General features: G+C 32.1%; 3 protein-coding genes across 6 annotated transcripts in view; all 3 read left to right on the forward strand.

The window, feature by feature from the left end:
* The first annotated feature begins 806 nt into the window (after positions 1-806).
* rdm1 (RAD52 motif containing 1) lies at positions 807-6,258 on the forward strand. The gene is given in 7 exon segments (NM_001007333.1): positions 807-1,046; positions 1,338-1,517; positions 2,918-3,040; positions 3,127-3,289; positions 4,081-4,179; positions 4,260-4,339; positions 5,760-6,258. Coding segments are annotated over 7 exon segments (843 nt in total). The 5' UTR covers positions 807-941; the 3' UTR covers positions 5,853-6,258.
* A 2,467-nt stretch (positions 6,259-8,725) lies between these two features.
* The window catches only part of arhgap27l (Rho GTPase activating protein 27, like), a 78,482-nt gene continuing 71,714 nt past the window's right edge, over positions 8,726-15,493 (forward strand). For 2 of the 4 annotated variants that reach the window (XM_087244280.1, XM_087244285.1), the window contains exons 1-2: positions 8,726-8,830; positions 14,132-14,204. The gene's annotated coding sequence lies outside the window, so the exon portion shown is untranslated. Of the gene's footprint in view, positions 8,831-12,947; positions 14,205-15,493 lie in introns of those variants that run through there. The other 2 variants (XM_087244279.1, XM_087244283.1) reach the window with 2 other exon arrangements.
* ifnphi3 (interferon phi 3) lies at positions 10,739-13,089 on the forward strand. The gene is given in 5 exon segments (NM_001111083.1): positions 10,739-10,864; positions 10,972-11,055; positions 11,927-12,073; positions 12,459-12,554; positions 12,654-13,089. Coding segments are annotated over 5 exon segments (546 nt in total). The 3' UTR covers positions 12,747-13,089.

Here is a 15,493-nt window from a genome sequence, read left to right on the forward strand (position 1 = left end):
ACGACTGTGGTGCACTGTTAAATGTATTGGGGATGCAATTGCATAAAAAATAAGCACTAAAATAACCTGGATTACATTAATTTAATTAAAAAAAAATCCATATAGGCGCAGTGGGTATACAAGGTCGCCGGTTCGAGCCTCGTCTGGGTCAGTTGGCATTTCTGCGTGGAGATGTTCTCCCCGTGTTCGCGTGGGTTTCCTCCGGGTGCTACAGTTTCCCCAAATTGTACGTAGTGTATTTGTGGGAATGAGTGTGTATGGATGTTTCCCAGGGATGGGTTGCAGCTGGAAGGTTGCGTAAAACACATGCTGGATAAGTTGGCGGTTCTTTCCGCTGTGGTGACCACATTAATAAAGGGACAAGAATGAATTAAAATGCATCCAAAAGCGCCTTTCTGAACTTTCAATAGCATTATTATTGTAAAGCTGCATGTCTATTTATTCCAAAACGAACAAGATTACATAAAAAAGTTTATAAATCCTGTTCTGTACTATTCTTAACTATTTTATAATTTAGAACGTTCCTATGTTTTAAAAATGCGGAAATTCCAATTCATATCACTCCTTTTTTGTTTATTTTTATTAACATAAGTTACAGGGAATACATAAAACATTAAATTGTGCTAACATTGTGTGACCTGAATGCAAATTATACATATTCATTGTACATCTAGTAACAATGATACATGGGATAAGGCTAATTCACAGTACTCCTACTGGTCCTTTTTTGGTCATGCTAATCCAATCACAGCGCGTTACGTAGCATGACGTCTTAAGTGCGCGAAATGCGATTCTGTTTACGGAAGTCGTAGAGGGGAGCCGTGAAGAAGTGTGGACTGGTGTTTCTTATACGTTAAACAGCTTTTTAAATCCAACCAAACGCTTAATTAGTTAACCACACAGTGGTCAAGTGGTAGCTTCATTTAAAAATCCATATCTCGATGAATATTGAAGTCGATATAATTGAGTTCAAAGTCCCACTCGAAAACAACAAAACTATTTTTATTTGGGACATCCAGCCTACATTTACAGAGGCCTATATTTATGTAAGTTTCATATTATATTATATTATATTATATTATATTATATTATATTATATTATATTATATTATATTATTACCTTTTGAAGGACTAATGTTATTATTCAATCACCTGCTCTGCTCATGACGACTGGTTTTGTATAACTTTTGCAGAAATATTTACAAATGGTTTATTTTTTTGAGTAACAACTCCCAAATATCTCAGCTTTTGGATATTTATGTAGTTTATTGCATACATGTGGCCAACTGTAAACTTAGTTACTTCAGATATTAATTTACGCACTGTATCCCTTCCAGGAGTCCCTGTGGAGCGTGTATTCGGCATTTGGAGATCTTTACCTGCTGAAAGTGTGTCCCAATGCCACGGTGGCTGAACCTGGGTTTTACGCCTTGGTGAAGTTTTACTCATCAGCACAGGCATCTAAAGCTCAGCGGGCCACTGATAAACAGTGTCTTTTTCAGAGCTCTCCTTTAAAGGTAGCTAAACACTTATGTACTGTTGGGGATGTTTTCATCCACTCTAAAGTGATTTTGAGTCTTAATTTTTGTTGCAGCTAGCAGAATGGTTTTTGGTGACATTATTTAGACACATATTTTGAGAGAATACTTTGGCTTTTTTTTAAAGAACTGAACGATACAATGGGCAAATTTGCTACCCTTTTGTTATGTTAGGGATGAAAACATCCACTAAATTAAACTGTTGTAAAAATGCATCAGATATTTTGTTTCAAATCTTTTTAAATAAATCTGTTAATCAACTCAAGTCCTGATCAAAACTACTAGATTGCTTAGAAAATTACAGGATTTTAACTCTAATTGCCAAATTTATAAATTATATCACTGATTTGGTGAAAAAACACGCATAAAATGAAATATTTTCAGTGAAAAAAAGTAATTGTGGACTGTTTTTTTTACCTTTTATCACAGTCTTGGATATGTGAAACAACATTGCCTTCGATGCATTGTTTTTGATTGCTTTTCATTTCTTCTCCCTTATTTACTGTTAATGGCTGTTTTTGCCCCATTGGCTTCCATTGTAACTACATTTCTTTTGATTACAAAACCATGACACCATATAATCATGCATTTTTTTATTGTTTGTGGTTTTCCCTAATAGAAAGAGGTAAAATTTGTAATTTTTTACTGTTAATCCTCAGTTAACCCTTTAGATAGGCATGTGCAAAAAAAAGCTTAGTTCTGGATTTTATATGGAGTCAAACATAATTAACGTGAGTGTGAGAGTGACCTTTGTGCCCTTATCTTGATGTGTCTGAGAAAATCAAAATATGCACCTCCGCTGTCAGAACTACATGGAATAAACGGAAACAAAGACTGTGTATTTATGCAACATCAAATGTGGTTATAATGGAAGTCAATGGGGCAAAAACAGCCACCAACAGTAAATTAGGGAGAAAAGTGAGAATCTAACAATGCATCAAGGCCAATGTTGTTAGTAATCATTCACATGTTTAAGACTAATAAAAGGTTTTTAAAAAATCCAGTCCACAATTACATTTTATATTGAAAATATGTAATTTTGTGTGTTTTTTTTTTCTCACCAAATCAGTGACATCATTTGTGAACTTGGCAATTAAAAATGCTAAAATCCTGTAATTTTTTAAAAACATTTTGTAGTTTTGGTGAAAACTGAGGCTGATTAACAGATTTGTGCAAAAAATTTAAAAGATATTTATCTGATGCATTTTACAGCAGTTTTAATTAGTGGATGTTTGCATTCCGAACATAACACATGATAGTAATTTTGAACAGTGCACAAGGGTTAACTCATAACAGCAACTGATAAAGCTATAATGTGAAGGTTAGGATTTTTTTAATTATCATCTTTTTTTGTAATTATCTTTCAACCAACTCCTTAGGTCCGACTGAGCACAAAACAGAATCTGTCCTTCTATAGCAGTAAACCTCTCTGCCTATCCAAATGTCACAACCTTGCCAATCACTATCTGGGCTTTGGTGGCTGGACTACTCGCATTGTCACTGTAAGCATTGAATAGACTTTTCATTTTTGGCTAAGTGTGCATGTATTCAGGATAGTTCACAAACCTATTTTTTATTATTTCAACAGTTGAAGGATCTCTCTAACTGTGTGGATGCTGGATGCCAAGAAGAAACAGGCGACCAGGGTGTGCTTTTGAAATATGGCTGCATAATGGAGTTAAGCTTCCCACATCATGGTATGAGTTGTCAGGGGGTCGGTGTGGCAGAGGAGGTACTTGACAGTGATCAGGGTGAGTTTGATTATTTACCTATTTCCTATTTTAAGGGGAATGCTTAAAAAGGGGTCTTCTGGGGGGATTTTTTGAATATTTGTCATTAATCAAACAAAAATATTGACTCATTTCAGTGTTATTATTATTTTTTTTGTATAATGAATGTTTTTTAAGATACCGATATGACTGAATGTTATATATTCTATATTTAGTGTAGTCTTTTTCCAATTTTAAAGACATGGCATTAAATGTCTGGTATGGCATTAAAACATAATTTAAATGCTACATTTGGAACATAAAATAAATTTCTACATATATAAAAACAAATGTATTTCTTTTACTGGGAAGCATGTCGGGACTTTTTTATTTTTATTTACAATTGCAATTTTATAGTAAAGTACAGTAAAAATAAGACAAAAACAATCTATTTTTAAAATATATCAGAGATGCCCAAACTAGGGCCACAAGTCAGCCCGTGTGTGACAGAGTGGGCCTCAGTTTGCTTTAGTGGGTAAAACTGGGTTTGGGGGGCAACAAAATGATGGTTTGCTCAATAGCACTCAAGTGCAAAAACCAAAAATCCAAAGTAACAAAAAAACAGAAAAAAAAACATTGCCCATGACTATCAATGATATTTGGTTTTTGACACTACATACGAAAGATTTTGGGCACTCCTGATATAGATAGTATCAACTTAATCACATACCATGAAATAAAAAACACATACCATGAAATAAAAAGATAAATAATAATGTGGCTTAACAAAAATTACACAATAGGACTTAAATACATCTGCTGAAATCTTACAGATCCAGAGGAAAAGCTGAGAAAAAGGGGGGCATTAATGAAACGAGCTAAAGACAAAGCCATGGAGGTTGCGTTTGAAAAAGTGCTGCTCCTAATCCTGGGTTAGTATCACCAGCATTCTTCACAAGTGTTAAACAATATACTCTAGTAACATTCATGTCATGTAATTATTGTCCTGCAGGGAACGGGAAAGTAGCAATTGAAATCAAGATTGATCCAGATGAGATTGTCCCTGAAGAAAACTCGGAAGGAGTCATAAAAGTATGTGTGTTCCTTGAAACTCTTTGAACATTCAAGTTAACGGTTTGTTATATTTATTATACAGAGCTCTTTAATAATACCGCCACTAAATATGAGTGAACAAAGGCTGCAACATCTTCATTGTTTGACCTTTTAATCTTTGACTCAAAAAATTACCAAAAAACATGCTTAAATTTGTTTTTGTAGGAGAGTTTCACCAAGTTTCAAATTATTTGTGTTGATGTCAGTGACATCAGATTGGATTTTTCAAGACTTTCTGACCTCAAGGCTCAACTAACTTCTGCAATTTTTCATCTGTAATTTTTGGAGATTTCTGTTGGAGATTTGTTCTTCCAGGCTGATTCAAACCACTTAAATTTGTCTGAAATAACATTTTGCAAAGACATTTGTTACATATGAGCCTTCCTTGCTCATATTAACCAACAGTGGCGATAAATAGAGGAGTATACAGTTCAGTCATCATATGCCCTATTATTAGAAAGGCTTATAAAACCATGCCAAGCTAATTATAATCGAATAGTGTATTGAAATCAGTTAATAGTGTTATATGTTAATATCAGGATTGGTATCAAACACTGCTGTTAGGAACTGATCAGTAATAATGGGAGAAACAAAGCTTCAAATCTAGACAACCAGTAGCTTCGCAAAACTAATAAACAGAAATGCAGACAAAACATGGATTAAAATAGTCTTTTTCAAACACACTGTAAACGTTCAATTGAAACTAACATCTCAGATGCACTTAGCTGATCATATAATGTAATTAAACATTAAGTGTTTTTATAATATGCGTCTTTATGTAAGGGATAATCAAAGGATTTGAAGTGGAGGTGAACATTGACACTCTTAACGGCTTTAACACACATCTTTCAAAATCAAAGTTGTGCATCACAAGAACGTTGAGAAATGCTGCTCTTACAGATGACAATTCTAAACGGAAGATTAACGCATCCTACCTGAAGGCGCTGGTCGATATGGCGCCTTCCAGTCCATGCAGCAACACAGAAAAAGGTCTATATTTTTAGTTACTTTGTGCGCTTTGCTAAAAAGGACAAGACCATTAACTAATAGTTTTTCTTTGGTTGAAAATGTCTACAAACTATTAAAACTGATTCGAGATCAGGTAAAAATTACGACGTTTGTTCAGTGATTCACCATTAGGGTGGCGTTGTTAGTATACCCGCATAACAAAAATACATTTTTTATTTATATTACACATCGGAGAACCATTGAATTTTCTAAATGTTTCAAAACAGTAACAAACCCCTGTACACTGATATAATCTTGCTGATTTGCTCCGAACAACTGATTCGAAAATAAAGATTTGTAGATGTTTTGAAGCATCATGAAGCAGTCACCACTTGGTCAGTGGTTTAGCAAAAACCAACCGGTGCACTTTATCAACTACTTTATTTGGCAGGTAAATGATATCTCCTGGACTCATATTGAAAGTGCTGACAGTAATGCAGAGGAGGATTTCCTATGGGACCTCACAGAGGACCTTCCTTATTGACACCCACTCAACACCAATGTTTTCCAGATAAGTGACCACTGAAAAGGGGACATGGATTCTATTTAATGCTTAGTATTGACCACAATGCCATAGGTTTGCAGGATTATGGTTATATTTTATGATAATCCTCTCAATTTCAGTTCATCTGACCTCAGGTTCCTCTTCTCTGTTTCTAAAGTGATTCTCTGTTTTTTTATGTGGCTGACACACCAAGGCCACAGGTTGGGGTTTTAAAGGTCAGCTCACATTTCAAGCCAACAATGTCATTTCAGAAAGACTTTAGGGAAGTTCAAACTTAATTATTATGGTCCGTTTTTGTGTTTGGTGTACTTTGGAAATGGGCACTATATTAGAATACTTAAAGACTTTTTTCTTATTAAAATAAAATACATTTTGTGTGTTGTGATATTTGATTTTGAATGTTATTTGAATGAATATATATCGTTTAAGTCAGAATTATTAGCCCCCCTTTGAATTTTTATTTTATTTTTAAATATTTCCCAAATGATGTTTAACAGAGCAAGGAAATTTTTACAGTAGGCCTGATAATATCTTCTGGAGAAAGTATTTTTTGTTTTATTTCAGCTAGAATAAAAGCAGTTTTTAATAATAAACTGTCATCATGGCAAAGATAAAATAAATCAGTTATTAGAAATGAGTTATTAAAACTATTATTTTTAGAAATGAGTTGTAAAAATTTCACCGTTAAACAGAAATTGGGGAAAAAAATAAACAGTGGGGCTAATAATTAATAATAATTATTCTGACTTCAACTGTATATATAATTAAATGACAATATAGCATTACATCATCATCATCATATACGTCTTTATTTTGTTTATTTATTTTTTCTGTTTATTGCTTTTGTTTGCTGACGTTATATCAATAGTTTGCAATAGTTTTTATTTTTGTTTAAAAAATTAGTTTTTTTATAATTTTAATTAGTTTTATTTATCAGTTTAAGCAGATTTTTCTTTCATTTCACTTCATGTGTGACTACTTATTTGAATAAAATAAAATCTATTTAAAAAATTAAAATATGTAATTTTGTATTAATTGTTGACTATTAGCTTGTTTGTGTGTGTATAATTTTTTTGGTTTCTTTTTGGTGTAATTAATACATCAAACTCAATTGAAAGCAAATATTTCCTTGGAAAATAGCTGAAATAAAACAAGATTATGATTTTTTATATTTTATGTTATTTTACCTAATGTTGGAATTAGTTTTATTTGCAGTTTTTTTTAATGCTAAATAACCTGTTGCCTTCATTTTGTCTTATTTTGATGTCAATATAGTTTTAATATAAATATTTAATTAGTTAATTGCACCAGCATACATGTTTCCTTTGAAACTTGCAGAAATAAATCAGCAAATTTCAGTTAACTACAATAACCCTGCTTAGAAATTGTATTTTTCTCTTTCAGTTTACTGGAGTAAATATTATTTTTTAATAATATTATATATTTTTTATTTTTAGTTTTTATTTATTATTATTTTCATTGTTTTTTTTTTTCATTTTTAGATTAGAACAAATCTTGTAAGCTTGCGTTTCAACTTAATTGCCACTAGGTGGCAGTACTTACAAAAATCATCTCATTAAGCCATGGGCAACAGTGGCAAGAAAAAAAATATTTAGGATTGAGAACCAGAACTCAAATTATAAAAAACAAACTATAAAAGCACTACAGATAAAAGGATGCTCTCATTCAGTTCCTTCAGCATTTTAGATGCTTCATTTAACATAAATTTAACATTATTACAAAATCATTAATTTAAACAGATGAATACCAGCTGTGTTGCTCTGAAATTCATGCACCCATTACCTGTGGAGGGCCTCTGGATTCTGTTATTAGATTTTATCTGTTTTCTCTGTTTTGTCTTTGTCATATCTCACCATTGGGTGGCACAAATTTACTTCCCTCTATGTTTATATAAAATTGTGGTTTTTAAGTCACTTTTGGCACATCAAGGTTAAAAGCTGGATGGCTTACAGCCTGGTTCAATTAAATGAGGGTAAAATTGAGATTATGATCAGAAAATGTGCAAATACAGCTGCTTATTTAGGTCCATGTTCAGTCTATGAGCTGTTTGATCTGCAATTGTTATTCAGTGATCTTGGTTGATCTCTCCTCAAATCTTTCCCACTCCAAAAAAAAACTTGTATTTTATTGCAATTTATTTTTTGAGATGCAAATTTGTAATGTTGTTAAATCTAGTTTTTCATTTGCGAATCCTAGCAAAAATCATCCATTCCCTTCTGATTTTAAACAAATGATTCCCGTTCACTCTATTATGCATCGTCAGTTACAGATTATTATGCTATAAAATATGTATTTTTCAATGTGACTCCAGATGGTTAGCCCAAATGTGGTGGTGGGATAGGTAAAATCACATATTCTGTTCTTGCTTCATTGACTGCCAATAGAATCTAGAATGTTTTTCAAAATGTTTTATTTATTTATTAAAATATCTCTACATAATCAAGCACCCTTGTATTATTCAGAAATGATCTTCATCCAAATCCCAGAATTTGGCTCATGGGGCAGGGGTGATCAATACTGGACCCATAGCCTAATCTTCCAATCTCTGTGAGATCGTCACACCTTATTTTTAAACATCTATATAGACTATTTTTTATTTTCAGTCCCTTTCCAGTATTTTTCACATGATGTTTCACCTATATTGTACTTATTGTTTATTATTACTATATTGTATATCTTTTTGTGTGTGTAATTTAACTTTGATTGTACTGCAGGTGCTAAAGAAAGAAAGAAAGAAAGAAAGAAAGAAAGAAAGAAAGAAAGAAAGAAAGAAAGAACTGATTTACAATGAAGTCGTTCTCATGTCATACTTGATGTGTCCCAATATGTAGTGAACCAAGGTCATTACTGTTCAGTGCCCGAATTCATGCACACGACCTGCTGATGAACAACCTCAGGAGCTAGGGTGCTGATTTTGAGACGCAGCCCTACGGAAGGTCATTAATGCTTTTGTTTTTTCTCCTTTGGGATATTGTAATGTTCTTTTATGTATGGTCTTCTCAGACTGTTTCGTCACGCTTGCAGTTGGTTCAGAATTTAAAGGTTATACGTTTTTAAGTAGAATTAGTCCTAATAAATTTTTTAAAATCTTAATAATCGCACCCATTAAGTTATCAAATGAAAGCAGTATAATTTGCTCTGAAAATAAGATGTTTATATTAAAAGTATGCTTGTTGAAATGTGTTTGACTTGTGCAAAACCTTATAACCTATTAATTGGTCTGACTCATCAACACATGTGGATGAGTGTGTTGAGAAGCTTACTCAGATGTAGGAATGTCTGATTGTGTCTGTTTATCTCCCTGAGGCGCTTGGCATACACCAGTTCAGTGCTTGATTTCTCTTCCCTCCTTCCTCCTCTCTCCCTTCAGTTCTATTTTTAATTCTTTGGGAGTGACGTTCACTGAGCCTGCATGGCTCACACACTTTCACTTCCCTGTGCTCATTTTCACTTTCCAGGGTATGATGCCAGTGGGTCTCTCCATATACCCACGAGGCTGAAAAAGCAGTATTTCACTAGAAACATATGTAGAATAACGATTACTTTTTCTTGCACATTAAACCACAACCACAAGTGCCACGCAAGATTTAAACACACACAGACAATCTTGGGCAAATCCCAGTTGTGGGCACTCATTTCTCTTTCTATCATTCTTTTTTTCTTTTCAAATAAAACATTGAATACAAAGAGATACTATTAAGACTTGTTGTTTAAAACTTTATTGGCATTTAAAGTGTGAATTCTTACTCAAACATCAAGTAATTGTTATATATTTTAATACAAATATTCATTTAAAATTTTATGCTAATAATAGTGACAATACACATTGGGCTAAAAGGACATCTAAGATCAACACGGATGTTATTTTGTTAAAAGAAAAGTTAAATATTAAACTGAATAAGCTTAAGGTAATCATCTGTGAATGTGGTCTGGTTAAAAACCACAAACCAAGACCACATTTTAAGCCAAGCAATGCCAGAAAAAGTATCTGTGGTCGTTAGGTATACTGACCATATTTATTGGCCGTATATTATGTCAGTTATATAGTGTTGTGAACAATACTTTGTGCTTCCAGATTCAATGCAACTTATTTCAAATCTCACCCTCTTTTTGTTTACTGTAATTTATATAAATGTGTGATTAATTTTATTTTATGGCACTGCAAAATATAAGCCATAATGAGGCTATTTGCTGTATCAGGAGTTTTTAAGTATAGTAAATTAATTGTAAAGTTGGTTTTGTCTTAATTGTGTTTAAGCAGCTCATCTGTGACTAAGCCTACCACTTAATAAAGCAAAAATAATAACTATAAAAATACAGCAACTAGTACACCAACAAAAGCATGCATCGGCATGCCACGACGTTAGTCATGCACAGTGTTTTCTGCTCAATATAAGACTACTCATCTGCCATCATTTATTCATATTCAGTGGAATGTATTTATTTTATTGGGATTTGTTTGCACCCTGGGCTCTTAGATACCACACAGATTAATTAAAACCCGAAAGTTGTTACTCTAGCAAAACATATTCCGTTAGCTTCCGTTAGAGATTCTCTTGAATGAACGAACTCGAAAACTCCGCGCAAGACCTTCATGAGCTCGTGAAAAATCCCCTCTTTCTCTTCAAGATGAAAGAATTAATGCGAAATCACGCCTTTTCGATTTGTTCACAAAATACTGTATATAAACTTCAGATACATTGAATCCATCACATAACGACAATCGAGTTTTGGAGGATACTCAACATTTCAAAGAGGTGAGTCAGATTATTGACCCATAATTAACCTGGTAATGTATAGTTTGCATCATACTAATTTCTGATTCCGTATAGGCATCTGTCAGAATGGACCTTCACCGTGTGGCCTGGCTGTGCACCTTTTTCTGCTTTGTGCAGGTTTGGTCATTGCCAACAAACTGCAATCTTCAGAAAAACTTAATGAAGAGGACCTATACACTTCTGGAGACTGCGGTAAGATTTATTGCAGATAATCGTCAGTTTTATTATTGTATGTAACGAATAATTAATTGCATATTCAACATGTGTTAGGTCGTCTAACGAATATAATCTTGTTTTAGGGAGGGCTTTTCCCTATGCAATGCCTGGACGACCGCGTTTCTATACCATTCCCGCAAAATGTGTTCGAGTATAACGAGGATCAGGTAAAATCTTTAACACAGCTGTTAATCTATGGGTGCTTGGCATATTTGACACTTCCCAAAAATCTTTCATTTAAATTAATATTTTCTATAGGATGTTTTACAAAATTATATTTGTGCATTAGTTTAGTCAGTACTGAAGCTAAATCTGGAGCTAATCTAATAAAATAACTTTTATAATAATGTAAAAAACAAATAGCCCAAATTTATGTTAGGGAAAATTATTAAATACAATTTTCAAAAATATATAGCAAAAATAAAATAAAATGTATATTTATAATTTGGTTGAAATGTTTTAGTTTTTTTTCTTCTTTTTTGCAATATCTTTCATTAATTTAAATGTATTAACTTTCTATTTCTAAAGATGTTCTGTGACTAAATATAATTTTAATAAATACTATTGCATAAAAAAATGCACCAATATATATTACCCATATTCACTGGGGTGTACTCCTATATGCTGAGCTTTATAATATAAGGTAGGCCTGCAAAAGAATAAACCTAATCAACCAAACATATTTTACAGTATATATACAGAGAGAGAGAAATAGCAGTCAACATTTAAAGTGGATTGAAACTTTTGGTCAAAGTTGTCCTAAACTGAACAATAACTATTCTTTTCCCTTTTTTTTTTTGCCAATTTAGAAGTTTTTTTTTAAATTTACCTCAAATGATGAATACCATATATGTTTGCTTTAAGTTTGATATGTTTTTTTATTGACCCCAAAATTAGAGAAAAATTTCATATAATGCTATTTTTGCCCCTTAGGACAAACTGAAGAGCCTACAGAACTATAAGACCACACAATTAAGTTTACATTTGCCTCACTTGTGTTGTTTTGTTAACACATTTACTCTTTTATTTTATTTAAAGGTTACTGGTGTTAAAAAAGCTGTTTATCAGACACTCCAGAACATTGACGCATTGTTTGAGAACTTCGGTGATCCGGACCAGTGGGATGCAGAGAAACTGGATGACTTTAGAGGCATCGTATATCGGCAGATTAAATACAGCACATGCGTAAGAATCTTACATTTTACCTACATTCTCCTTTAGTTTAAATAACACTTTTAAAAAATTGACATACTGCTTTGCTTAAATAGGATGGACAGGCCTACAAGTAGGCTACCTTGCTCTGCTTTCTCGAGCTATATTTCATTTGCCCGTTTAAAGTAAAACAGTATAGAATACTATAGTGCATCCTAGAATTCTTGTATGATTTTTACTTCTATTTGAAAATACTAATCTTGTAATGCATTATGTTCATGTTCCAATAATCAATCATTATTAACTCATTAGAATCCAGTATTCGCAGTTTAATATGTATAGATAATTTTATGACTTTCGGCTTAGAATTCCCTTTGGCATTAATTAATTCATATTTTCTATTTCTTTGTAAATACAGATCATGAACAAGACTGAAGTGGCTCAGGATTTTCCCAGCAGAGAGGCTTCGCTCAAGGTTTACTTTGAGACAATATCCTCGACTCTGAAAGAAAAGGTATGTTTTGTGTACAATCAATGACTGTCATTTCACGTGTGTTACATTTTAAATTCATGTAATAAACATTCTAATGCTGAATCAAATTTTTCCATGCAGAATTCCAGTTACTGTGCTTGGGAAATTGTGAGAAGTGAGATTCTCCGCACCCTGGAGTTCATATTAAAAAACAACTCGGACATCATGTTATGAGTTTTTATAGTACTTTAAATGTTATTTATTTATTTATTTATTTATTTATTTATTGGATGACTGACTGATCGATTCAGTGACTGATTGATTGTTGAGATAAGTGCATTCACTTTTTAAACCTGATCATTGTTAGAAACAACTGTTACATTCACTTTTGACTTGCATTACAGTTTTGTTACATCGCCATTTCCATTCAGCACTGGACAGTTCGCAGCTTAAAAAAAAAAAAAAAAAACATCTGAACCACACCACAGTATTAATTCATTTGTATGTTTTGTTACATTTTTACAACGTTTTCGTAATTATTGATTAATAAAAATGTTTTTCATACAGTCAGCTGTACAGTCTTGTGTTATCATGAAACATGCTACAGTGAATTAAAGAGATCAATGCAGTTCAATAGCAAATGTCTTAAAAACGGGAAAATATGAATGTAAATCTGATAATATTCAGTAAACGATGAGCTGTTTTTTTAATCACAGTGTTCTCTTTCTGTCTCTAAACTTTGGTCTTACACATTGATGTGACCTTTTCTACTTTTGTGCATCTATGCAACTTTTTTGTTCCAGCAAAGGCTATTTCTAATTTTAGCAGACATAATGCTATATGAGATATGAATATTAGCGATCATGCTTTAACCACATATCCTGTGTTTGAACCTTGCAAAATAACATCCTGTTTTTGTGTCTAGAGCACATGCAAATTTGTTATACTGTATAGTTACCACATGACATGCACTGTGGTCAAATATGTAACTAAATACTTTTTAATCTCTACCGTTTCATATATGCAAGTTTTTTTATTTACCATTTTTCTTTTTTTGCAAATATCTCAATATAACTGTAGTTTCATATTTTTTTTTTCAAATTGTTGTTACCATTTGTCAATGTTTACCTTTTACTTGTTTTGTAGAGGGAAATGGACAATTGTGAACTGGTAGCGTAGGAAGAGCTTAAAATGAATTGTACACACACACACATGAATAATAAATAACATAAATAATTCTCAACTTGTCCGTATGTGATCTATAGCTGATTAACCATGTGGATGGATGATTACAGCCTTCTAAGACCTACCAGTAGGTGCAGAACGCCCCTACTGGCCCATATCTATCAGCCGATAACCACTGATAATGGCCATTCAATCAAGTGATAATTTTGAATTGGCTGACACAGTTATGTTTACACCACAGTTGTGGTTAAAGGTTTTACAATCAATAAACTTAGAAAGCTACGGAACAAACAATAATTTAAAAGTCGACTCTTTAAGTAGTCACAGGTGAGCTTTTCTGTTTTGTTTAAACAAAATAATATTTTTGGCTCAAAGAGTCATCCATATTCTAAACTAATGGCATTTACAGAGAAAAATGTACATTTGTTTTGCAGTCAACAAGATAACGCCGTGAACTAGCTTCTCTCTTCCGTAGAGCTGATTGAATCTAAGAACAGAAACTATTAGGTAAGTCTATGTTCTGTGGTTTGGCCAAGTACTGCACATTTATGATTTGAATACCCTTAATCATGGTTTATTAAAAGAAGTGTAATACTGTATGTTATGGTTCATGTAGCATCAAGGTTCAATTGTGATTTATGGTTGAACTTTTTTGTATGCTTTTAAGTTTACCTGTTACACTCCTTGAAAATTAGTTACAAGTTAGGATGGCTTAAAATATTTAAGGGATGTGAGTTACTGCCAAGTCAGTGTGCAAAGAAAAAAAAAAGACTATAGTCAGGCCTAAGACCAGAGGCATCACCATCAAACTGACGGAAATTACACCTGTACACCTTGGTAACTGTTGGACAATAATATATTATTGTTTAAATCATATCTTTATCATTTGATTTGCGTTGTTTTGAGTGCAACTAGCCATAATTTGTAATGTGTTTATTATTTATTTATTGTCTTGAATTGCATTATATATATATATATATATATATATATATATATATATATATATATATATATATATATATATATATATATATATATATATATATATATACATACATACATGCATGCATGCATACATACATACACACACACACACACACACACATATATATATATATATATATATATATATATATATATATATATATATATATATATATATATATATATATATATATATATATATATATATATATATATTTATATATATAAATACACATATAAAAATTTGTATTAATGTGCATAAAGAAGCCAAGGAAAGATGGAAAAATGTCCTGAAGGCATCAAATTACAGATTAGACATTCCTTTAATATGTCAAAAAGTTTGATTTTATTTCCATCATTTACACTTTCAAAATAACAGAAAACAAAAAAATTGTGTCTGCAAAAGTTTGGGCACCCTGCAGAGTTAATATCTTGTACTGCCCCCTTTGGCAAGTATCACAGCTTGTAAACGCTTTTATTTATAAACATAATTATTTATAAATGTTTACCTGGGGTGCCCAAACTTTCGATCCCCACTATATATATATATATATATATATATATATATATATATATATATATATATATATTCTGTGTAAAATAGCAGGAAATGTACTGGCAGTTTATTACAAGGTTTTTGGATTGTAATATACAACACCAACCCAGACAATATATCACTTTAAACTATTTAAAATGTTAATAAAAATCCCTTTTTTTTACTTTTCGAGGTTAAACTTTGTTGGAAGAAAAATAAAGGTCCAATAATGCAATTCAAAAGCATAAATAAAATTGAAAAATGAAGCATGAATTAC

This window comes from Danio rerio, chromosome 3 (genome assembly GCF_052040795.2).
Source record: "Danio rerio strain M-AB ecotype USA chromosome 3, GRCz13ab, whole genome shotgun sequence".
Lineage (NCBI taxonomy): Eukaryota > Metazoa > Chordata > Actinopteri > Cypriniformes > Danionidae > Danio > Danio rerio.